This window comes from Electrophorus electricus, chromosome 15 (assembly GCF_041902795.1).
Source record: "Electrophorus electricus isolate QZ-2024a chromosome 15, ASM4190279v1, whole genome shotgun sequence".
Lineage (NCBI taxonomy): Eukaryota > Metazoa > Chordata > Actinopteri > Gymnotiformes > Gymnotidae > Electrophorus > Electrophorus electricus.
In genome coordinates, this window is record NC_137511.1 from 7,404,077 (window position 1) to 7,429,850 (window position 25,774).

The 25,774-nt window shown below is 41.0% G+C and overlaps 2 protein-coding genes across 6 annotated transcripts; one reads left to right on the forward strand and one right to left on the reverse strand.

The window, feature by feature from the left end:
* Window positions 1-511: 511 nt before the first annotated feature.
* c1qtnf1 (C1q and TNF related 1) lies at window positions 512-10,604 on the reverse strand. Of its 2 annotated transcripts, XM_027013371.3 has the most exons (4): window positions 10,424-10,604; window positions 3,278-3,459; window positions 2,957-3,078; window positions 512-2,381 (listed from the first exon to the last, which is right to left on the reverse strand). In XM_027013371.3, the coding sequence occupies exons 2-4, from the start codon at window positions 3,457-3,459 to the stop codon at window positions 1,831-1,833; spliced, it is 855 nt and encodes a 284-aa protein (XP_026869172.3). In that variant the 5' UTR covers window positions 10,424-10,604; the 3' UTR covers window positions 512-1,830. The 2 variants fall into 2 exon arrangements, with proteins under 2 accessions (XP_026869172.3, XP_026869171.3); XM_027013370.3 differs by lacking the exon at window positions 10,424-10,604 and having other exon boundaries at window positions 3,278-3,468.
* Window positions 10,605-13,923: 3,319 nt separating this feature from the next.
* On the forward strand, window positions 13,924-25,365 carry csnk1db (casein kinase 1, delta b). 4 transcript variants are annotated; one of them, XM_081697597.1, is made up of 10 exons: window positions 13,926-14,389; window positions 18,389-18,499; window positions 18,602-18,750; window positions 19,314-19,542; window positions 19,987-20,157; window positions 20,263-20,411; window positions 20,581-20,749; window positions 20,918-21,060; window positions 23,551-23,616; window positions 23,758-25,365. In XM_081697597.1, the coding sequence occupies exons 1-9, from the start codon at window positions 14,314-14,316 to the stop codon at window positions 23,599-23,601; spliced, it is 1,248 nt and encodes a 415-aa protein (XP_081553723.1). In that variant the 5' UTR covers window positions 13,926-14,313; the 3' UTR covers window positions 23,602-23,616; window positions 23,758-25,365. The 4 variants fall into 4 exon arrangements, with proteins under 4 accessions (XP_081553721.1, XP_081553723.1, XP_081553722.1 ...); XM_035533556.2 differs by having other exon boundaries at window positions 13,928-14,389; window positions 23,546-23,616; XM_081697595.1 differs by having other exon boundaries at window positions 13,924-14,389; window positions 18,389-18,750.
* The last annotated feature ends 409 nt before the right edge of the window (window positions 25,366-25,774 follow it).

A 25,774-nucleotide genomic window follows, 5' to 3' on the forward strand; every position in this document is an offset into this window, starting at 1 on the left:
AGCTACAAAAGGATATATATCAGTGATGTGAAATGAAATTGTTAGGCTAGCAGTTTTTTGAAACCTGAAAAATCCAGGGTCACTTTCACATAGAGCAATAGGTAGCTAATCGTGTTTAACACATAGCATTAACATCTGGACTGCAGAAGTACACTTCTCACCCACAAACACTTAAATCCATCACATGTAACATGCATGACTGTGATACGTTATTGTAATATAATAATTGTAGTATTAAATATCTATGTGTCACAGATAATCGCAGGATTAAAGCTACTGTGGTGTACATAAAGCAGTTCGAGCCAGAGGTGAATGAAAAAGGTTTTAAGTGTGCTCTGAGTTCCTGCTGTTGCTGGGCTTTGCCGGGGCAGGGTATGAAAGAACTGGACCAGCATTAGTTCAACAGACTTCTCAGGCCAAAACAATCCTCTGGGTCATTTCACAGGCCAACCAGTCCAGAGGAAATACGGACACACCCGCACACAGCCACAAACAGCCTAGCACACTGATACACTATGCCAAGGTTTTGTGGCCTTCCTTTATTTGTTGTATTATTTGAAAATGTTTATTTGTGCATCACATTTGTATGTGCCATAGAGCCCCTGAACATCTAACGGGAGGCTAAAACTGGGCCCTGTAACATACAGAGTCACTTTAATGTCAGTAGGAAGAAAAGGACATTTACAGCTGTTGACAATAAAAGTGCGTCTTTCTCTTGAGGCCTCCATTTCTCTTCTCTTAAACATTTCCTGTATAAACCACAGTTCACTCATGGGCATCATCATCTCAGGGACTTTTTTTACAAACAAAATGTTGAAGCTTTTTTTTGGGGGGGGGGGGGGGGGATGACATTTTCACCTATTCAATTAAATAATTGTTAATAATTCTACTTTTAAACAGATTAACTGACTAGTATGCCTATAATGTTTGATCATTTCAGATTTTGCCTTTGTCTTATTCCTAAAACGAGTCCTTTACAGGCTTTCAGACACTGTAAACATACAAATGAGAATATAAAAATATGCATATTGTAGAAACCTGCTAGACATAAAAGAATATAATAAGAATATTGTTCAACAGTACCATCAAAACTGTATCGTAAATGATCAGAGCACCTTTTGATAATTAAACTCCACCATTTCTCTCAGACTAGTGCAAGATAATGACAATAATGAATATGTGGTGTGTTTGTGTGTACTTTAAAAGTCTCGATTTGATGTTTTATAAAGCTAGAGTATCTCCTTTTTAAGGATTTGGTTCATTGTTATTTGTAGCTTATATTATTGGAGCCGGAGAGGCAGAGCTGCTATCACACTGCTAGTAATTCATTTCCTCCCTCGTGTCATCCCCCGTGTCCTGAGAATGGGAGATAGGACAGAGCCAGGACCCAGGCTCTGCAGGTAAATCAAATAAACCACATCACGTATAAACCATGCCAATTCTCATTGTGTTTCCCCAAAACATATGCTAACACACTGGTCTGTGTCCATTGTCATATTGGATTTATGGATGATGAGGGCTGACCACCACTAACATAGCATCACACTTTCTCAGCAAAGCACGGCATCATTCACGTGTGGAAACGGATGTCCCGAGGTCATTTTTGAAGTCTGGCTTGCTCCTTCAGCGTTTAGCTTTATGTTCGTAGAGCACCTGATATCTGTCGGTTCACTTCATAATTAAATCGCTCTATAATTATATTACATAAACTGAGAAGCGCTTCTTATATACAGTATATACTATACGTTCAATACAAATGATTTTCTTTAAAAAAAAAAAAACAGCACTCTTGGATACGTTTTATGCCCATACACACACGGCTAAGGCCCGCTAGCCTTCGCTCTTGGCTTTGATGAGGTGACCGTTAAACGTGATGTACGTGTCAAAGTCGTCGCTGAAGACGGCGTTCTCCCTCTCGCCCTTGTAAAGGCGCACCCACACCTCGTCGTCGCCCTCCAGCTCCAGCATCAGGCTCTGGCTCTGCATGATGGAGCGGTCGCTGGGCTGCGCGTACAGGATGGCCGTCTCCTTCTCGTTCTTCATCACGTGTAGGTACGTCTCCTTCTGGTTCCACGTGTGCACGTTCAGGTTGAAGAAGTAGATCCCTGGCACGTAGCAGAAGAACTTACCCGTGAACATGTTGAAGTGGCCGTACAGGTTGACGAGCTCCGTGTCGAACACCAGCGTCTGGTAGTAGTCGTTGCTGTGTAGCGCTTTCTTACGGCCCACGGAGAAGGCAGCAAAGTAGGACTTGCAGGCATTTCCTTGCGGGCCCACGTTGCCCTTGGCGCCTTTCAGGCCGAGGGGTCCCCTGGGGCCCATCTGCCCCATCTTGCCTGCCTTTCCATAAGATCCTCGCTGGCCATTCTCTCCCTTTTCTCCTGTATGATGCAGGGAACTTTAATAGGCTACAGGAGGGATACGTCAAACAAAGTGCTTGAAGTACATGCTTAGGTTTGTGTATGTGCTGGGAGGCTTGTCTTTATGAAGTCTTTATTGTGATTTAGTGTGTTACTGCAGTCTTAATAGACATAAGGCAAACAACAAATCTTTATTCAAAACATATTCTTTAACTTTTTAACAGTCCTAAAATGTTTAATTATCTAGTTGGTTTTACCAGAATATTTGGACAATAACATGCCATTTCCTCTGCAAAATACATTTTGACTTATTGTACCTTATTCTTGGTTAACCAAGCCTGGTGCCTGTCTTTACAGTTACACCTTTAAGCATTGTCATAAAAACATTATCCTAAACCTGACCTATCCCATTAGCTAAAGAAAAAAAGAAAAATGAAACAAATGGATAACAATATGTAATTGTTACATATGAAAACAATATGCAATGGACAACAATATGTAATCCATTGCTTTACTGAATAGGTCTGTGATTGAATGCCTTATTTTTAGCCCTGGAGAGTTCGGCCAGGTTTTACTGTTAGGCATAAATATTGTACCTTTGAGAATAGTGATGTTTATCTGTGGAACCACCTGGTATTGTGGGTAAGGGCTGCCGTACTGTAGGGGCTCCTCCCCTGGGTCACAGCATCGCCGGCACTCCTCTGTTCTCCTGCTGTCCCTGTAGGAGCGAAAGACACTGTGTCAGTGTCTCTGGTACCATTAATACCTTGATCATCAGCTTTCTTAGCATACAATATTCACAATGGAGGAAATTCGAAAAACTTTAGAGTACAGCTCATTGTGTTATGAATGAATCTCATTCATTGTGATAAGTTGTTAATGCCATTGTGAACCGAAATGTTACATTTTCTATGTACCTTGACTCCTTGTAACTGGGGTCTCTGTGGTAGTCTGTGTCTTTTCGGGAGTCATGTCTGTCCAGCTCCTCCTCAGGGTAAGGGGCTCTGAATGGCTCAGCCCATCTTGCACACATTAGCATCAGTAGTCCGATGCAGAGCACCAGCAGGGGCATTCCATGGCCAACAGACACCTGGGTCATCTGAGACATGTGCCGTGTGGCCAGTCAAAGGCTTACAAATGTTGCAAATGAACGAATTTGGAATAAATATTTTGAACATAGTCATTCTGAATCATTTTGAGTCCTATTGTTTACAACTCTTTTCAAATATCAGAGGTAGTAATTATGGTTTAGTTAGCCAAAACAAATTCCAGAGATTGGGTCAAAAACATTCCTGGATCGGATTAAAGTGGTTTTGGAGCTAGTTTTAGGGATGTATTACAGTTCTTCTTTTACAGTCTTTGACTACAGTGAAAATGGAGTGGGCAGCGGCTTTGCTGTACCCAGGAGCCAACTCTCTTATCCTGCTCCTTAAGTGCTCCATCGTCAGTCTAGACAGGCTTTTTAATTACCGCCATTACAGGAAATAGAAACAACAGTGAACACAGTTTTAAAACAGGTCGTGTTTCAAAAACATTGGTGGTAAAGCAGCATTTAACACCACTGATTACACAGACATGCTCCCCCTTACCAACACTGTAATATGAGACAGTTTTAGGTTTTGTGCAATGCGTTGCCAAGGTCACAGGGTGTGTGTTACCATGTTACCATGAGTCGAAGTGCAGTCTTTCGGTTTTCACATTATGTAAACTGACTAGGTGATCCAACACCAGTTGCAAGCATGCATAGATAGGACAGAGAGCAGCCTAGGCATGAATTCCAATGTGCCAGTTAGTAACATAGTGACTCGAAGCACTTTGTTTCTTCTAAATATTTTAAATTAGTATAATGTTAAATTCAACACAGCATGCACTTGCATTATGAGAGGAATATTCAAAATGAATGTCTAACTCCATCATTTACACTTAACAATAACATCTGTTTCCAACCCCTTTTTTCCCATATGATGCCACATGAGGAAAAAGGCTCACGTGGACCCTTCTGAAAGGTCTCATGACTTTGAAGGAAAGAGCTTTGACATGAGTGTTTGGCCAACTGATCGGCTACCTCCAACAATTACACCACTGCCCCTAAATCTGCTTTATCTTGGACCAAATGTAGATGCCACTCATTGCTATCTCTGCATTTAAGTAATTGTTTGCTTAGTGGTAATTAACCTAAGATCAATTCCCTACACTTGATTTTTTTCTGATGGGCTGTTTCAAAGTGGACCCATGTGCTTGGGAAATTTATTGTTGGAATAGCGTCCCAGTTCCTGCATGGTCCTAATCGTGTAAAGGGCTGTGTGTGAGGAATGTGCAGAGGTGACTGCGCTACTGCACACTCCTTGCATTTTTGTGGAACCGTGGCAGTAAATTACACTGAGATCTAGAGCATTCTGAGCATCATGCATGCTTTAGCTTTGGCTTCAAAGAAGAATGAAACATAGTCAGAATGTATTAAGAATGCCCTGGGATAACCTTCTAACAATGGCTGCAAACACCTTCTAACAATGCATGAAAATTGAGTGCACAGGGAATTGGCTAACTTGATGTTCATATGCAGAGTTTCATTTATTTTTTGGTGGGGGGGGGGTTGGTAAGCCTTTTCATTTTCAACCACAAAAGCTGCTGTCTTAAATAAATGAATAGTCACATGTGACAGAGACATGCCTGCCTCTGACTCACTGAAGTGGATGCTCTCCAACTGCCACAGCCTTTCAGAGCAACCCAGTTTCTCAGGGAGGAATGCTAACGCTGTTCCAGGCGCAAGCCGGTGGACAGAGCAAGTAATGCGGGAGACTTTGCACAAACATTCTTGGTTATATATATAAACAGCAATAACTTGGATTTCTCTCCTGAGCTGAAAGGAGTGGAAAATTACTCCAGTGTGTGCAGCTGTCACCATTTCCAGCTGTGCAGACACAAACTGATGAGAGCAGGTCTCCGGTTATAGACTAAGCAAATGATAGAGTGTGTTGACAGTAGGTCAAGTACTGCGGTAAGATTATAGGACTCATGTAGGTACATTTATGCAAGAGCTTTGTGTGTTTGTTCAGCAGGTTATTAATTCAAAAATCAGTGGTCTATGAGAACAAGAGCCACATTATAATCATTAGGAGGTGCATACTACATGCAGCTTGTCTGTGTATAATGTCATATTCCTTAGCCCACATCTATCTAGATATGGTCAATCGCATGACTGAAGGATGACATGAAGGAAATATAACAGTTCCAGCTGAAACAACTTCAAATTCAATCCTATAGTTTCCAGCAAACATATAACCCGGTGAGCATAAGCGTAATCTGTTCACACTCGCAATCTAACACATCTCACTGTGTTTGAACTAAAGTGCTGTCTGTGATGTCTAAGCATAGGTTTGAGAGACACATGGGGATGGAAAAACTTGTGGAAGTTCAAAGCTTTTGGGGGGCAGCTGTTTTAAGGCAACTCTAATCCCTCACTAATCTTTTGATGTGTGCACTTGTGTATCATCTGACATTCACTTCTCCTCAGTACTGATCAAACAGATGAGTGGGACAGGTCTGCACCACTAATCCACAATATCACAGGCAGAACTCGTGTGTGTGTATGTGTGTGTGCGTGTGTGCGTGTGTGCGTGTGTGCGTGTGTGTGTGTGTGTGTGTGCGCGTGTGTGTGTGTGTGTGCGTGCGTGTATGTGTGTGCGCGTGTCTGTGCGCGTGTCTGTGCGTGTGTGTATGTGTGTGTGTGTGTGGTATTTGAACTCATTCACGAGCCTATTTCTCAGCTTCCATTTTGGATGGCTTGTTTGTCTCCCTCATGTTTAGGGCTTCACATCTGATAGCCTGGGTTCGGACTCTCTCCTTCCTGCGGATGTCGGGGTCTAAAGGTCATGTTTACTCGTATGGAGCTTCATTCAGGGACGCCTTCACTCCAGCACAAAAAAAGTCTGCTTGGCTTTATCAACATCTGCTCTGAGCTGACTATAAGCATCTTACATAAGCTGTGAGTGTTATTACTTCCCCCACCTCCTGGGAACTCCAGGCTCTAAGTCATCAGCATCCTACTGCTCTCACTCAGATCGTCTGACACCACATCCACTGTCCACACTGTTGACTCTGGGAGAGGTAATCCGGCAGCAGAAGCAAACCAACAGAAAATGGTTTTCCTAGCATCAATAGAGCCAAAACAGGCTACTGAAATATCAATGAGGAAATGCCCCAAGAGCTTTGTGTCTTAGATGTGTGCTTTCTACCACAGTCTCTCAAAATTCCAATATTCCCACTACTGTTGCTCCAAATGCAGTGAGCTTTCTCAAAATGGAAGCTAATTACTGCATCCCAATCTGATTTTTTGCCTTCACTGTCTCTGTCCAATGGTGCAGGCATGCACTGACTTGTCTGTCCTCTAGGGCACAATTGTGGTGGGTTTGGCGAGCCTGTCTCTTGATTTACACAGTGAGGGTAGAACAGTTTTAAAGTCTGCAGAGTGTAGTCCTGCTGGATAAAACTTATCTTTGACTGTGTTTGGGAGTTGGGTTAAGGGTCATGTCTCTGGTGAATCACCCTCCGGGTACAACTTAATGACTTTCTAAACTCTCCCTGGCTCCTGCAAAAAAACTTTTTGTTCATCCATGAGGTCAAAACTCCATTCTCTCCTTTTTACTGAGGTGAGGACTGTTCCATTCCAGTAAGGGGGGCAGGAAATCAGCTACAGTGCAAGCCATAAATAATCAGACAGTGACACAGCCTTTGTTGTTTTGTTCTCTGTATTCCAGCACATTAAATTTTAAACGAGCCAACTGTAATAGTGCAGACTGTCAGCTTTAACGGAGAGAACCATATGGGAATAATACTCCTGTACATACATAGCCCCACTATTTTTGGTGATCATAAATAATTGGACAAATTAATAGAATCTTTATCTCTGTACCTCATTAATCTTTATATGTAGTACTTGGTTACTAATCCTTTGCACTGCAAATTGATGAGTGTCTGGGAAGACACATAAAAGGCATCTGGATTCACCCAAGCCTGGATTGCAAGGTTTGGAGAACAGTAAGTGAAAGGAATTCTCAGTGGGGTTCATGTCAGGTGACTGACTGGTCCAAGCAAAAACATTCACTTTCAGCCATTCACTGTGTCTTTGGCAGCATGTTTCAGGTCTCTGTCGTGCTGCAAGGTGAAACACTGTCCAGTGCGTTTTGAGGCATGTGGATAGAATCTGATCAGGTAGGGTGCTGAGGTTCACGTCGCTGCTGTCAACAGTGACGACATTCCACTGACAGCTGTACATGCCCACACCACTCTGTTTCACAGAGGAGGAGGTCTGTTCTGAATCATAAGCATCCCCTTTTGACTCTGCACCTTCTTCTCTTCACCATTCTGGTACAGGCTCATCTCTCCACAGGACTTTGGCAAGAATTTTCTGTGTACTTTTTAGCAAACTGTAACCAGGTTTTCTGGTTTGTGTTGTGTTGCTTTTTTCTCAAGACTTACTACTAATTTGAATCTTGTGGTAAACCCTCTGAAGTGATCGTGGCATGTTCTTCTCATGGCAGTCTGTGACACATAGATGTCTGCATCCTAAACTTTGTCATTTGTTCAGCAGTTTTTCTTCATGACATAGCATCCTTTGCCAATCCTGTGCTGTGGTTTTCTGTGGTGTGGGTTTTTTTCTTTATTATTATAATATTTTTTGGAGTTGTCTGAGTCATTTATTCTATTATTGTTCCATGTTGAGAGATAATAGCTGCAGATTCCATATGCAAAAGTCACATCTTGAATCAACTCTAAATCCTTTGTTAACTCTCTTTGTATGAAGTACAAACTAATTATGCAATACTCCTGTTATGAGAGACTAGGCATTACTATGGTTGTGGCTCACCCAATGGAGATGTAGATGTAAATACCCTTGAATTAAAGCAGGTTTTCATAGTCAATGTTTCATTTCAGATCCTATATGCCGGAATAGACAGTCAAAACAACAAAATACTTACAGATTGCCTACTTTTAACCCCACAATACCTGGCCTGCTTTGCACTTGAGGTGCTTTGCTATGCTCTATTAGAGACCACACACATAGGATATGCACTGTTTCAATCTGATAGCCCGTAGGTACCCTCATCAGCCTGGGCAGTCAAGTGCCTACCTGCCCCATCAACCCACCTCACACCTTACTTTCCTGTTTTATCCACCCTGATGCCTCTAGTCCCTCCAGCCCTCTACCGCCTTAGTGAATGATGACATATGAAGCTGGTGCGTGGGGGATGTAATGGTTTGTGTAGCTCTAAGATCCCAAAGAAAGCACCAGAACAACCCCCTCAAAAGGGTCGCCGCCCGTTTCAGCGCTGACAATCTCTGCATGAATGAATCCCATAAGGGTGCACTTATCCTCCGGTGCGGCTGTAAAGGGGCCAATGCGGCAGAACAGCTGCTCCCGCGCAGCTAGCCAGTGAAAGGGAATGAATTTCCTTTTGCTTTTCTCTGCGGGAATAACGCACCCGCATGGGCCATATTGAAAGGCTGCCTCCCACCCGACCCGAACGCGCTCACGTTTCACTCAGCTGCAGACAAACACGAGGGGCTGCAAAGTCCAACTGCAGACAGAGTATTCAGTAACGTGCCTGCACCAACAGGCCTGCATGTTGTGCGAGTACGGTACGCACCAGTGAACGCTTCCACCTGATGATTAAACAGTGGCTGGCGTTCAACTCGTCAATCGGGGGAAGCTTAAAGCGGGACCCTGGAGTTTCTTTTGAAAAAAAGTATTATTGTTTCCTTGCTCAAGTATCATATTGCTACTGCTAGTGAGACTGTAGTGTCCACTATCGGGGTGGGACGTGGGAAACGTCTGTCACAGCAGCCAGGACAAAGCCAACCATCAGCCTTGACACTTGTGTCAGGTGTGACATGCTAATTAAAAGTGATGTGCCACATGAATCTGAAAGACACTGAAAGTTCCCAGCGCTGATAAAGGAGAAATCGAAACATTCATTTTAACCTGGACTTTCCAACACTTATTCTCTTAAAGTTAACAGCCGCTGTAAATCGAGCCAGGCTGAATGTGACCCTGAGCTTTAGAGCAAGGGTCGAGAGTGAGTGAGCATCCTTTCAAGTCCACGTGGCACATCACTGAACTCTGCCACCCATCTAACCTGTATAAACAACACGGACCGAAGCCACATGGCAACAGTCCCCAGTACTGCACTGTGGTCCACGCAGTGTGCCACTGAGTAGCAGCCAGTGCTAGCTGCAGCTCTTCTAAACAACTTCATGCTAAATTAAGCCACATTTATGTTTTTGGCTAGACTGATTCTGAAAATGATGTGAGAAGCTTTTTATCATGTGCAAGCGTACCCTGTTTATGTGAGATCAATGAGCTTTGCAAAAGTTGGATCACGGGGTTCCATTGGCTCTGAACCCTGAACAACTTTTATGAACTCTTGAGAAAATGTTTAATGGCTTTCTAGGTCTGTCTCTTGCTGAATGAATCAAGTTCAGAAGTGAAGCAATTGTGAACTGAGGTTTAAGATTCCATGCCCAAAGAATTCATGCCCTAATTTCAACTGTGACCTTTGTCTGTGTTAATCGTCTTATAACATGGGTTTCATCAGTGATTTAAAACAGATTATCCTTCTTCATAACAGGGTAGGAAGGGGTACTGTTGATTTGTACATTACAAGTGTGTGTTTTGTTTGTTTTTTTCATCAGTGTGCTAAATATGCTGCATAAAGTCATTGTTATTCCAGTTAAACATATTTTCTATTTTTAGTTATGAGGAAAATTCAAATCATGCTGGGTTTGTTGTTATCTTGCCAGGATGTTTATTACATGAGGATTAAGTTAACTCTGGCATGTGGAAAAAGCTTCCTGTGTGTTTCTCACACTGTTGCATCGGTAACTCATCACTATTCAAACCCTGTCCACTCGCCCCACAAGGAGCAGCTGCAAGTAACAAAGAATAGTTTCAGGCAGACAACTGCTTTAAAATCCTCCAGCCCTGGCATCCGAGTCATACTTTGGTGTGTGCTTACACCTGGATGTTAGTGAGATGGCATCACTGCCCAAAAGAAAACACCTACCTCTACTGTTGGAGGGAGCAAAGCTGAGTTGTCAGGGGGTCCCCTTTCGTTTGCTCTGTGGATGCGGGTGGAGGAGAGCCGCTGATGCCGTCCCAGAGGCTGTACGAAGCTTCTAGCTCCTGCGCTCCCAAGCCCAGTGAGCCATCAGGAGGCAGAGAGGCAGCTCAGGAAGGGAGCAGGACAGAGGGAGGGGCAGGAGGAGAACAACAACAGAACGGAGGAGGAGGAGCAGAAGACGTATTACAGGGGACACGTGCGGGAGACGAACACACAAAGTTCCAAAGGGGGGAGAGCAAAAAAAAAAAGAAAAGAAAGGATGGAAAAAAGAAGGGAGAGAAAGAGAGAAAGAAAGGGATTTAAAAAAGAAATTGAGAGAGAGCATGATAGAAAGCGGGAAAAGACTGAATAGAGAGCAGAGAGGGTCGAGGGAGGGAGGGAAAGACATGGAGAGTTTTAAGACTGGGAGAGAGAACAGAAGGAAGTTATGCCATACCACATTCCCAGATTATTACAGACAGATGTCCATTACCTCACCTGTCTCCTTGTTTACATACTAAATAACACAAAAGGGCATCTCGAGAGACTGGACAACATGTTAAGCATCTTTAATAAGTGAGACTCTCCTTAATTGTGAAGTCAAATAATCTAAAACGTATACTTAAAGCATTCCATCATTGAATAAACATATGATAGGAACAATATATACAGTACAGTATCATGAACCTATTAGGATATATGTGTAAGAGTGGTCACCCTAAATGATTCTGTGTTCTTACCAGATGAGGCCTCCATACAGGATGAAATGTGGAATGGACACAGTAGAGAGGTATATGTTAAGAGGAAAGTAAACAAAACAATTGAGGCTTGAAAACAACTTCCATACCTTCTGGCACCCCCCACCTTAATGCCTCGCTGCCTTTGCTTACTTAAATTGTTGGTTTGGTTTGTCGTTGCTGGAAACGCTAAAATATCTCTGAGGTTGACACTGAGCTTATGAATCTGACATCTTGTCTTCTGACACAGTCTGTTTCATATTTAATAGAAAAGGAAATCAAATGTAGAAGATGTTTTGAATGTAAAAGAATATCTGTCACCCAGAACAAGCAAACATGTTCTAAAGCACCACATTTGTCATTCATGTTATTACTGGAGAGTATTCACAGAGCCCACTCTAGTCCCAGGGTGAACACAGGATGGCCATCTGCCAGAGACTACTTTGATCATATCCACAGAACAAGCCTCCCTGTTTATCTTTTCTTCAAACGTCACTGACTGATTTCAAATGAAGAGAAGTTGTGGTTAACTGAGGTCTGAGAAGAAGATTATCTAAAGTGTGCTTGTTCAGTATATGTGAAGCAATGAGAAGTAAGATGCGAGCAAGAAAATGGCACCAAAAAAAAAACATGTCTTCTTGGAAAACGTAAGGGCAAGAAGGGTCACAGCTTCCACTGGATGGAATTTCCCAGTGCTCTGGATTTAGCCCAGATCCTCTCAAAAATAAATAAACAAATAAATATAAAGCCATGATATGTTTTATATTCTTGGAATATAACAACTGAGAAATGTAGCTCAAGTACACACAGCTCATTGCTCTTAGAAATCCATTTTCTTTCAATGCATAACACTCATTTTAACACACACATTTTATGATTCCAATCACTCTCACCCGCAACATCGGATTTTAAATGTATGTTTAAGATGATGGTGCATGATGTTTAATAATGTACATACTGTATTCTATTATCACTTTTCTAACCCTTTAGACAAATGATTGTAGCCTAATATCCTTCCTCATTTATATTAAATCTGTTGCTGTTGTTTTTTGTTGAAGCCACTAGATGTCCTCATGAACAAATTCATAAAAACCTTAAACACAGGAAATAAGTACGAGTTTACATAAGTATGGGAAATCGCTAGGTTTCTTCATTATTCTTAAATCGGTGTCATTCCTAAAACTGTTTGTGTATCTTAAATTCAAACCCATGCCCAAACGTAGCCTCGTGATGCAGAAGCACACGTGGGGCAGCTGCAAACGAACAGCAAGCTCGCTGCAGGACTTGAGTTACATTTGGGCCATCGCATGCCTTTAAAGGGGACGGGGTGAGACGTCAACACACGGCAAACAACGATAAGGGTGTAACGTTATCTTGCTAGCTACCGAGACATCGTCGTACTACTCGGAGTTTTTTTATTCTGGTTATTTAAAAAATAACCAGAATTAAAATGTAAATAATTAAACTAAGACAACACACAGAAAGAAAGGAAAAGAAAAAGAATACAGGTGGTCGAAGAAACAAAAGTGGTCAAATCTGGCCAGGACAATATTTTTAACTGGTGTCAACGTCACTGAACATTTCGTATAGGGATTAACTTGATGTATTTTGTATTCCTTTACATCTATAAACATTCTGTTCTAAGGAAGTAATGTTGAATATTTGGAAGTGCAATCATATTTGATTTTTCATGGTATATAGCACAAGGCTAAAATCTTTTCGTTTTCTTGAACAGATATTACACTGTCATGGTGACCATGAGATAAGATGTCTTGTGGAGGCTGTGATCTGATTTACTATATTTGACAGCTAGCAGCCTGTCCGGGGCCAAGCGTTTAAAGGTATGCTTATTTTATCTTTGCGTTCGCCTATTTTATCTTTGTACTAGTCTTTTAGCATGCATAATAATAATAACGTCTAATTAATAATAACATTTCTTAAGAATGGAAAATCGTTTGAACTGTAAGAGTTACAGTTACAGCCAACAGCTTGTTGCTTATGCAATACAAAGACCAACCAACCCACAAACAGCGCATTGTAGAACACGTGCATTTACTATTACGCAATCCAGCCGAGAAAAAAAAACAAACAAAAAAAACACTACAGCCACGTGTAGGCACGGGCATTGGCTCTTGCGCGACCAATCAAAAAGTTGTCTATATATCCGTGGACTAGTGGGCGTGTCTCCGATGTTGCAAAGCGTTTTAGTACAAGGCGTGTAATGTAATTTATATACACGCATGTATGTGTGTAGCTGTTTCTTCGTCGGGTTGACATTATCATCCAACTTTTTAAAACTCTGTATTAATTTTGCAATTAAAGAATACTGCTCCACGACAGGAAATCGGTAGTTTGCATTATCAACTTTAGATTGAAAATAAAAAAGGAATATATCGCTTGATATTTGTGTAAGAATCTCAGAGTATCTTGCATGTGACTGTTTCCCACATGAACTACAACCTCATATTATCTTGGTGTGAATATTTTCTTAATCTCGGACTTTTACCTAGACTGAATATTGGGATATTGTGTATTTACTGTATTGCTTGATTTAATTAATAAGCTTAATATATTCATAATAACCAGAGCAAATGTCCAGACCGAATTTAAGCAATACAATTAGACTCATGTTGTACAAGGCATTAAACGTGACTGGCGTAATAAAACTTCTGCCCGCAAAGACCCTCCCACGTTGCTAGGGGAAGTGATGTCACAACTTAACGTTTCGGTTATTATCTGAAAACAGGAGGCCCGTGACAGCTAGATGTTAGCAACTTCGAAGAGGTTGTACGGGATAAAATCCACTCCCATCTTCATTAAAGAAAGAAAAAATGAAAATCAAACTTACAAGAGCATAATATACAGACTTTAAGCTTTTGTCCAAGGCTAATATTGTGATATTTTAGTGATTGGTACAATTGAAAAGTAATGGTGAAAATTGAACTGTGTCGGAGGATCCAGGAATTCGGGTCGGTTGGAGTAGCGTAAAGCAGAAAGGATTGTCAACAGCTTTTTGTTAAACTGCGTGATTTTTTTTTGTTAGGTGACAAGTTTTCAGATCTGAGGAATTCATATTATCTTAAATAATTATACTGCTAGCTAAGTGTCACCACAGCAATGGAGCTCCGAGTGGGCAACCGATACAGACTGGGCAGAAAAATTGGAAGTGGATCATTTGGTGACATTTATTTGGGTAAGTATGGATTTCAATTTAGACACCTAACTAATCGATTGTCTTCGATTACGTGAGGTGCTTAAGATAGGTTAGCTGGTTCAGTAAGTTAACTATCTTAACTAGTTAACTGGCTAGTTAACTAACGCTAGCTATCTTTTAATCGAAACGGGGGTCTAGTGCGTATAGTTAGTTATCTAGCTAGTCTAGCTACATTAAGCTTGCTCACAGAAAAAATAACCTACGTTGGGATAACTTTTGTAGCTAGCTAGCCAACTAGGTACTTGGCTAGCTAAAGAGCTCGCTAGCTACCTAAACTCGATACTTGCACTTGAAATGATGATACAGTGCAAGCTAGGTGGGTGAAAACTGACAAAACCACTAACCTAGGTTAGCTAGTTTGGAGTTGGAGTAGTTTTGGACATGTGGCAAGATGTAACGTTAGCCTAGCTAGCTAACAAGTTAATCTCCTTGTGAAGTAGTTTATAACTAAAGTTTATCAAAACAGGGTTTGATAGCTATATGACATTTGGTTAAGCCACATATTGTGTGTCTATAGCTTTATCTAGGTGTCGTGTCAAATGACATCATTGGCACATGAACAAATTTTGGAGCTGCGCTGGGGTTGGCTTTAATTCAATCCACACGTCCAGTCATACTAATCCATATATCCAGTCATATTAGTTATGAACCTGGCTACCTAACTACACAACAGACGTTCTAACGTGGTTCTTCATTATTTGGGACACAACCCTATAATTGTATAGTGGGCTTACCTGTCTAGACAGGTTTTAAGAGAAATCCAGAGGCCACACCGGTCAGTGATGTAAGATCAGCTGATTTTATTGTTGATATGGGACAAACTACTGTGGTGTTTATAATTACATACTTGTGGTATTTCTATAAATGGTGTAATGTGGTGGTTCTGGTCAAAGGAAGGTATGGAAATGGTTAGTTTAATGTTGTCTTGGCCTTTTGCTCAAATTAGTGTCTGGGAAGCAGTGGGTTTGGTAGATATAGAGTGAAAGTAAATTTTAGGCAGTGATGGGTAGGAAACTTCTAATGCGGGTTATTTATTAGGAATTTTTACTTGAGTTAGAATGACATCTATAAACCATTTTTCCATATTGCAACTTCCGATTACTGCCAAAAAGCCACCCAGGGCTGTATAGGTTACATCTTGGGTGATAGTTTCAAACTTAGAGTACTGAAAACAGGTCAGTTTGAGGTAAGAACGAGCACATTTAGTATTACTGATGGGTTTTAGTGTCTGATTTTCTTACTTTTCCATGTTCTGTCCTTTACTATCTGGCTGGTGGCATCGGTAACGATATTGGCAGACACCTTTGTCATATTTTCAATAAATTCAGAGCCATGCCACCTTGAATTTTGAAGTAATTTGTTAGAAACATCAAGCAGAGCTACTTTTGTTAGTTATGTTAGTGACATTCCATGTTATGTGCTTGGTTCTTTAATACACCAAGTCATTTATACTTAAGTTCTATATGTAGCTATACTGAAATGAGCTGTATATTAAAGTGTAGCAGGTATGAGTATCTAATTCACATTGCATAGATCTCCAACAATAGTTTATCTAGTGGATGACACTTCTGTCAAACTGGTATAATATGTGATGTTTTGCCCTTATTAGGCAGGAGTGTCTCATCTGAGCTGTTGAAGGAAATATCAGTTTGCCTTCATGCAAGGCTTTGTCTCCACTTCCCTCTCAGTGGTTTCATGTCACAATACTGCAAGAGAAGCCTTTACTTAGACTGAGATTTTACGTAATATAGTCAAGGCTTTTAATTAGGTTAATTTCTTTTTCTTTTTTTTGTCCTGTTGTATGTGCTTTGACACAATTTTAACAAGGCACACAAAGAATAAACTGCTTAGACAAGATTTTGGTTTAGATGTAAGCTGCCTTCTGTTTTTGTTGTTGTTGTTGTTGTTGTTGTTGTTGGGAAATGGCCATTGTAAGCTCAGTGTCCCTGTGTCACACATCTCGATGTCTGTGTATTTCTAGTATCATATTAATTGACATGGAGAAGGTGGAAACTGAACCAAGATTGGCACTGCCGCTCCCTCTGCAATTCCAGATCATTGCAGATGTTGTGTGGGGTGTGAGTGAAACAGGAGTTAGTGGGTGTGGTGTGCTTTCAGACTTGTTGTGCTTAGCCATTATTGTTTAATAACTACAGTCATCTTTTTTTTTCCTCTGCACTTTTTTTGATGCCAAGAGGAGTTTTTGTTTGTTTCTATTTGTTTGGTTGGGGTGGTTTGTTTGTTTGGTTTTTTTAGTTGTTTTTCCTGTCTTTTGGACACCATTGAACACATCTAATCTTCTAAGATGTTAATGTACTTCTACAAGTCTGCATGAACAGGTGAAAATTGTCAATTCATCGAATGAGCCAAAAATGGTCCCATCTTGTCCAACCATGGTGCTTGCTCCTATCTTGTCCAACCATGGTGCTTCATAAGGTCTATCACTGTTCAGTAATCTTCCACAGAGACATTTTCCTCCATGTCTCCTTGTCCATGCTGTTTGCTCATTGCATCGGCTCCATCATTGCTGGGTTTTCCCAGTAGGTCACGCACGTCATACAATACCAGGGTATGCCGAAGGTGTTTCACTCACCCACATGATGGTTCCACTGCCTTATTCACCCAGAATCCCCGTTTGCTTTCATCACACTGACACTTGCGTAATGCTCCTGCATTCGAGAAGGGTTGGCCTTGTAGTTTTAAGTGCCGCTTGTTTAAAAAATACCTGAAAATGTGTCCGCCTGTTGTATTGCCTCTTATGGTAACAGTTTTTTTCATTGGGTCTTATGTAATGGGGTGGGTCTATTATTGGTTGTCTTTAGAGTACTGCTGGAGCTGTGCTCTGCAGCCAGAGAGCAGTGTTCTGTTTACGTTGCTCTTAGATGGGGCTAGGTCTCAGCTTGCTCACGATTTCAACAATGTTGAAATCTATGTCTAATCAAAAGGATCAGTTCCTCTTGCTACTGTGATGAACCTAAAGTCAGGATTGGAGCTTGTCAAGACTTGTTTACCCAGCTTCTGTGTCAGTATTTGCATTAGAAGCACCTACTTTCATTACAAACCTGAGTAACAGGTCTTTGAGTTTCTGGCAAAGTCCTACATCCATTTACATTTCAGGCGGAATTCTAATTGGTTTTATAAATGGGAAAGATGATTTGAAACTTGGTTAACTACATGCCATTGTCCACTGTTATGTTTATTTAAACCTCTGAGATTATATATTTTGTTAAAATAAAAATCCTAGAATTTGACAAATTCTAGAAGGATATTTGTTCTTTTAATAGAATGAGGATGGGTACAAGCCTACATTTGAACATTTCTGAAGCTGATCTGTTTAATACCTAGCCTAATAATTAGGGGTGCAACATGTCATCGACATTGGTCATCGAATTTAGTTAACAATGTACTTCCCAGTGAATTTAATTGTTTAGATGGTGACATGTTTTTGACTAGTATGCTCCCAGTTGTAGCTAGTGATTCATGCATACTGGGGTGAACAATAGTGCAATGGCAACACCAAAAACCTTTACTATTAGTTAGCACATGCCTAAAGCAACCTCAAGCTACATTTTAAAAACTGATGGCTGAAGATATTGTGCAACCCACAATATGAATAGTTGATTTGTCACTTCAGTAACCAGTTGGTCTGTGTTTATCAAATCTTTAGTTGGAGCCCGACTGACTATTACCCTAATTTTGTTACCATTACAAGTATTTGCATAGTTCACCAAGTTATGCATTCATTGGTGCACACCTTTGGAAAAATACATTTGATAAAACCTTTTGACATCCACAGTATAACATTTCCATGCAGTGCTTTGATAGTCTGGTCCATTGGTGTGTTGGGTCATTCCTTTTTAATTATGGTATATTTTTATCCAAAGTGAAGAGGCTTAGCATCTTACTGAAAATTTAAACTGGATTTACTTTGTTTCCCAATATCTTTATCTCTTTGTCCTTTCAACTCTCCTATCCCAGGAACAGACATCTCTGTTGGGGAGGAAGTGGCCATCAAGCTGGAATGTGTAAAGACCAAACATCCTCAGCTCCACATTGAGAGCAAGATCTACAAGATGATGCAGGGAGGAGGTGATGCACCACTGCTGTCATTTTTAAACGAAAGCAAGAAAATGCAAAGGTTTCAGACTGAAGACTCAGTATCTATTAATTTTTGTGACATTCACCCTGCAGTCGGTATCCCCACCATAAAGTGGTGTGGTGCAGAGGGAGACTATAACGTTATGGTCATGGAGCTGCTTGGGCCCAGTCTGGAAGACCTCTTCAATTTCTGCTCCAGGAAATTTAGCCTGAAGACTGTCCTGCTGCTGGCTGACCAGATGGTGAGGTGGACAAGAATAACAGTAAAACAGGGCAGGAAGTAGGTGGAGCTGGGCTCACAACAGGAAAAGGCTTAAACACAGAAATGAGCTTTTAGAAAATAATAGGTGGTAGGCTTTATCCCTAAAGAAAATGAGCTCACCAATGTATAAGAACACAAAATCTTCATGTATATGTTGAGGGTTGGGTATTTATTTTTTTTCTGTGGCATACTGGCTGCCACTGTGAACTTCAGAAGATTGTTTGCCAAATGATTTAGCCCAAATGAAAGGGCACGGAGATGGGTATTAGTTCCAGTATTCTTCCAACCCTCTTGCATTCCTCTTAACACTCAGTATATAACCTTTGCTGAAGACCTACTCATTTCAGTATAAAGTTGTGCTCACCTAGAAAATAAAGCACCACATGTTGTGATCTTTTAGTTTTAAATGATCTTGCTTACAGAGCAGTTTTTGCTGTTCAGTTTTTGATTTGACACTGTTTCCTTTAGTAGTGTTCTGTTCATTGCATGATAGAATTATCCCCATTTTGGTCCACCATGTCTTGACACACATTCTCCCTACAGATCAGCCGTATAGAATACATCCACTCCAAGAACTTCATCCACAGAGATGTGAAGCCCGATAACTTCCTGATGGGTCTGGGAAAGAAGGGCAACCTGGTTTACATCATCGACTTTGGCCTGGCCAAGAAGTACCGGGACGCCCGCACCCACCAGCACATTCCCTACCGCGAGAACAAGAACCTGACGGGCACGGCCCGCTACGCCTCCATTAACACCCACCTGGGCATAGGTAAAGCATATGCACTGCTGCTCCTCATGCCTGCGCCTGCCAGGAGGCGGGATTATAGTCATGTCGTAAATGGCAGCAGAGGAGCTGGCCTAGTTGGCCTATAGCAGAACTCTGAGTAGGTGCAGAGTCTGTACAGAGAGATCTGTAGCTTTCCTGGGTTTGTTTTTCCATTAGGTTTTTTTGTGTGCTCCAGGTGCACTGGGCCTAATTTGGAGTCTTCATGCTTAAATGGTCGTGTGCGCGCGCGTGTGTGTGTGTGTGTGTGTGTGTGTGTGTGTGTGTGTGTGTGTGTGTGTGTGTGCGCGCATCTCCTGTAGGAAACACTATGTGCACACATGGGCAGTACTGGCTTGTTATAGCATGACGGCTTATTGATGCATGTTATGTTACTGGTCTCTGGGCTCTACCTTCTGACGTTTGTCTGTGTGCTATATGCACTTTCAGAGCAATCTCGGCGGGATGACCTGGAGTCTTTGGGCTATGTGCTGATGTATTTTAACCTGGGCTCACTACCATGGCAGGGTCTGAAGGCTGCCACCAAGAGACAGAAATACGAGCGCATCAGTGAGAAGAAAATGTCTACTCCCATCGAAGTGCTTTGCAAAGGCTACCCATGTATGTAACGGCCCTGCTCAAGTTACTGTTCCCTTTTTTTGCTTCCACATTTTGAGGTTCGGTCAGAAAGTGTGTTTGTGTGTGTGTGTGTGTTTGCACCTGTAGCTGAATTTGCCACATACCTCAACTTCTGCCGCTCCCTGCGCTTTGACGACAAGCCAGACTACTCATACTTGAGGCAGCTCTTCAGGAACCTGTTCCACAGACAAGGATTTTCCTATGACTACGTCTTTGATTGGAACATGCTCAAATTTGTAAGCACAGTTTGCACATTTACTGTCCATGAATGCTGTACTGTTGTGGCTGTAACTGCAGCAGCTCCATCACATGACTATGAATGAAGTGTTTGTGTGTTTGTGATGGTGGCTGAAGTGCCTGTAGAGAGTTTTGAAACTATCTTCTCACCTCGATGTTCTCACTAAGGGTGCTAACCGAGCAGCAGAGGACGCTGAGAGAGAGAGGAGAGACCGGGAGGAGAGGCTGAGGCACGGCAGGAACCCTGGTGCCAGAGGCATGCCCGCAGCCTCAGGCAGACCCCGCGCTACACAGGACGCAGCACCTCCCACACCCCTCACATCAGCCTCACATACTGGTGAGCCTGTATATACACACACACACACACCTTTCTTTCTTTTGTTATACTAGTTTCTTTCAATGGAATTGCCCTCATTATTTGGACAGTGCTGCTGTATGGGGTTTTATGTTTATTTATCTAAAGGTTTCTTCATGTGTGTGAACGTTGTTATGTGGGGTTTGCCAGCAAACACATCGTCACCGCGGCTGGTGTCCGGCATGGAGCGGGAGCGCAAGGTCAGCATGCGCCTGCACCGTGGCGCTCCAGTCAACGTCTCCTCCTCAGACCTGACCGGGCGGCAAGACACCTCCCGCATGTCCACCTCACAGGTAGAGGCTATCCCCACCCTCAACACAACCACAAGATGCTCCAACCCCAAGTATCAGCCTGTTTGAGCACTTCAGCAGAATGGAGAAATCCTTAATAAACTCTAGTCAACCTAACATCTGTGTCTCTGGATCTGCTTAAAGGGTGTTGTAACTGGAGATGGGAACTACTTTTATGTTGTCTTAACATGAGGTAGATTATTGTGTCCTTAAACAGGGTTTAGATATACAAAAGTTGTCTCCAGTCATGGTCTAGTGCAGTCCAGAACTAGGATTAATTTATATCTGGGAAATGAGGGAGTGGGAGACTGAGTGTACATTAAAACCCGTATGTGCACCTCCAGTTGTAAGCAAATTTTTGAATGATTTGCACTTGATTACTTTAACTCTAGTTATTTGTAATTGTACACACAGCACAATGATCATTCAGGATACAAACTGAAGTAGACATTTGGGACAAGACATCCATTCACATCAGGCTTATTTTTCCATCATTTGGGCTCATCTAATGCAGAAGAAAATGTCAAACAAAAACATCTTTTGGGGGATTTGGGGGGTTTATATTGTGTATTTTGATGCTGGAGATTCATTTTCAGTTATCCTCTACATTTGAGTCACCAAGGTCTTGTCTAATAAATTGACCATTTTTGAGCTTATACATGAAATTAATAAGTAGCTACAATATTTTCAACTAGGTGTGCTAGACCTCTCCAAAGTGCCCAAAAACCTCTCCAAATGCATACATCGAGTATGCAACAACTTACTAAAAGACAATATTGGCTTCATAGCTTCATTGTTAAATATTGTTAAACAATATTATATTCATTACTATTAAGGTTATACTGGGGAAATACTATAAAGAAATGGTATGCCTTCTCATTTATACTTACAATTTGACAATGCCGGATCGGGCCCTGCACCTGTGCCTGATCTGGCATAATAAAATAAATCACTTGATGGCATGGAATATTCTTAAAATACAGTACATATAGCTACATAAAATTTCCTAGGACTAATATAAGTACATGCTTACCGATTTTCAGCCATCAACATATAACCATCCGCCAGAAATCCCACACTGAATACATCATGGGGTTTTTTGGTTCATTTCCACCACAACTGTGCCTGTCCTTTTAAATGGCCTTTTAAAACATGCTATAAGAACTTCTGATTTTACATCGAAAATTCACTTACCATAAAAGCAACTGCCTGACATGTTTAAAAAGTATATAGAATGTTAGTGAAGTTTTTGCTTGGTCACGTCTTTGCACAAAAATACAGGTTCCTTTCGGTTGTAACCTTCCACAAAATCTGCAAGTCTTTAGTAATCACAAAATGCACGTTACTCACATAGCAGTCTTTCTGAATAGACAGTTAACACCCTCCTTTTAGATTTCATGGTTGCTGTTTGGCAATAATGGGCTGTTTTCTTTGAGTGTGACTTGTTCACATCTATTGAGTACCAAGGTGTTGGGCAGAAGGGGGTGGGGGCTATCGTTCACAATTGCATTCATGCTTAGACATGGAGGGCGCGTAGACACAAACGTAGATGCTTCTCTTGCCTTATTTGGTTACCCATGGTCAGCTATAGCCATGCACACAGCAAAACATTGCTTGTGCATTCTAAGCCAGATAAAGTGTAATGCATATGATACTGACGAAACTGATAGTCATGCATATTGTTTTTAGTGAATAATTTGATCAGTACTTTTGGACATCATGGCAAGAAAGAGGCTTATTTTAGCTGAAGTTTGTGTAGTTGTTTGGGTGAAGCTGGGTGAGCTAGAAGCTGAGAGACTGTTCAGTGGCTTCTAGCATGGACAACAATGTTTATCACAAATCGCTGAATGTTTCCGTTTGATGCTGGAAAAATTTGTAATACTGCTACAAATTTTAAATATAAATGAGAGAGCATAACATTTCTTTACAGTATTTTCCCCAGCATTACCTTTGGGCCTAAATGCAATGGTGCTAATATTGTTTAGCCTTTAACAATGAAGCTAATATTGTCTTTTAGTAAGTTGTTGAACGTTTTAATGTTTTATAAAAAGGAAAACTCGATGTATAGTGACTGATGGATGTGAAAGGATGTCTTGGCACAAGTGTCTACTTCTATGTCTGTGTACAATTTCAGATAACTAGTGTTAAATTGAACAAGTGCATATCATTCAAAAATGAGCTTAAAACTGGAGGTGCACACAGTGGTTAAGCATTAGCAATCATTTGGAGGGGCATATATATTTTTATTTATTTTTTATGGTATTTGTGCTTTGTCAAAGTTGTAATAGAAGAATTACATCATCCAAGAAATTTGACATTCTTACTATTCATGTACATAAACAATTCCACAAATACTCTGAATGTTTAATATGAATTTAATGTCTCTGGAATACTCGTTTTGCATAGCTTTTGTCTGAAAAAATCCCAGTTCCCTAAGTTGTTGATGGAAACAGAGCAGGTGCTGTAATGTTCTCTTTCTTCACCTCAGAATAGCATTCCCTTCGATCATCACGGCAAGTAGCTGCTCGGCATGTCCTTGTTTGAAGGCAGTAGCACCAAGTAAGTTGTGACACTTATTACTTGGTTTGGAATGTACTCAAAACAAGTGAAATTATTGACCCAGACACTTGTACCACACTGCAATGTGTAGCCTGATATATGCGTAAAATATCAATTGGTGTTCTGCTCTTTTACATTCAGACTACGTGTCCCAGAAGCCAGAACCCAGAGTGTAGTGGTTGGCCCACCTATACATGGCTGATTGATGGCTCTTCTCTTAACACCTCAAAAGCAGAGCAGTCTCCTTCAATCAACAAAATGGTTCAGATCCAACTTGACCTCTAAGGGTCTGTCTTTTGCTCTCTATTGTCTCTTGCTCTCTGTCCATTTACACTCTTATTTATACAATATGTGCACACAAAAGCTGACGATTTGAAGTCACTTGTATCCAAGGTGATGTCAGTATACTGGCACAGTAGAGACTGAATCTGCCAGCCAAACTCCAGTATTCTTTACATTGGCGTCACATTTATACTAGTAGTTTCTCTATACGTTCAACTGGTTGTTTTTGTTTTTTTACATTGACTTTTGTGTATTGATTTACTGGTTTAATTGGTTCTTTTGATGTTTCTCTTTTTAAGATCTTTTTTTATTAGGTTTTCTCTTCCATAACAGGCTCTCTAACTGTTCAGGTTGAGTTTTTTTTATTTTACCCATACTACCCATTCTACTGATATTATGTTTTGATAGCCCTTCGTTTAACTGGTAAGTGAGGTAAAATGGATTATTTTTACATGATGTTGGACAAACCACTAAGGGGCCAAAAATCTCTCCATTTTTCGCTTGGGATAAAAATCTTTCCCTGTAGCATACATTCAGTGGGACCTGGTGGAACTCACATGCTTTGTTGTTGTGTGCGTTTTTGACTTGTTTTGAATCATTTTGGGGGTGGGTGCTTTTTTGGGGGGGGGGGTTGCTTGCCCCTTTTTTTGGGGGGGGGGGTGCGTGTGTTACCACCCACCCACTTCTCTTGTATTTCCAAGCTGTGAAATTGTAATATATCCATGTAAATGTTTCCATTTTTTCACCTAATAGAGACTAGTCACAAATCACATGCCTAAAAAATTAGCCGATTTTATTTTGTTTGGGGGAAAGTATTTCCTTTGCACAAAGCCAGTAAAATGAAGTGCTGGACATCACAAGGATTGCCACTTGATGGGTAAGCTCTACTGTTGCCATCTGAGCTTTTTAATACAGCACAGAGCGAGAGCATGTAAGTCATCAGTCTGAACATGTTTAGATGTGATTTACTGTTTGCTTGTTGGAAATAAACTGGAGATGAGAGGCCACTTTTCTCAGTACTAGGAGTGGACAAGGTGATCCTTTAGGAGTGTTCAGCACTGATGTGGCTCAACAGATGCACCTAATAGCTGAGCCTAAGTTCATATGTATTATGCTTCTTAGGACAGGTGTGCTGATCTGAGCTGTTCTTTTAACTGACACATGAGTGAATCAGTATTTGGCCTCGAGAAAGCAGCTCCAAACTAGCGTTCCTATTTTAAGATGTATGGTGCGTTACAGCCTCGCTCATGTACTTCTTTCTAATGTACCTGTTACATTTGAAGTGGGCAGATTTATAAGCTCAGAATGGGTGACTAACATTACCCAGTTCTCTAAAGCCCATGGCCATTTTGGGCGCCACTCCATTGGTGTTAAGCCAATCTATGAACCCTAATAGAATTTGTATCACTGTATTTGTGCACATTTTTTGTACATGTGTAAATAAATGAACTACTTGTTTTATTTGAACTGTATCATCATTGTGTTTTTGACTTGTTTGAAAAGCAAATCCTTATTGTAGGTGTACATGCAGAAAAGTGGAGAGAAGGAGAGTGAGATGTCTTAACAGTTCCATTATTGGTCTGTTTATGGTCTAACATTCTGGTTTATAAGTTGTGGACTTTGAGAACCCTTTGTAGAGAATGTCATTTGTAAGTTAAACCAATCTTCATAGTATCTTCAGCAAGCCAGAACTACTTAAATTATTTGCAAATATAGTTTGATAATGCAGTAGAAGAGCATTAAATGCCCTCTGGTGGTGACTAGGTACCATCCTAATATGTTCCATTAGCATCTGAAAGCCATTCTTATAAACCATTTAGTTCAAGTCTTCATTTTCATAAGTGTTTTTTTTTTTCTTTTTTTTCACCAATTAGTG

What these genes read in the sequence shown, in the direction of transcription:
- c1qtnf1 (XM_027013370.3), bottom strand. Translation starts at nt 3,468, where the DNA reads ATGTCTCAGATGACCCAGGTGTCTGTTGGCCATGGAATGCCCCTGCTG. An exon ending in CCCAGTTACAAGGAGTCAAG is followed by an intron (nt 3,079 to 3,277) that starts GTACATAGAAAA and finishes TCGCTCCTACAG; the next exon opens with GGACAGCAGGAGAACAGAGG. An exon ending in AAACATCACTATTCTCAAAG is followed by an intron (nt 2,382 to 2,956) that starts GTACAATATTTA and finishes TGCATCATACAG; the next exon opens with GAGAAAAGGGAGAGAATGGC.
- csnk1db (XM_081697595.1), top strand. Translation starts at nt 14,314, where the DNA reads ATGGAGCTCCGAGTGGGCAACCGATACAGACTGGGCAGAAAAATTGGA. An exon ending in ATTTGGTGACATTTATTTGG is followed by an intron (nt 14,390 to 18,388) that starts GTAAGTATGGAT and finishes CTCCTATCCCAG; the next exon opens with GAACAGACATCTCTGTTGGG. An exon ending in ATTGGAACATGCTCAAATTT is followed by an intron (nt 20,412 to 20,580) that starts GTAAGCACAGTT and finishes GTTCTCACTAAG; the next exon opens with GGTGCTAACCGAGCAGCAGA.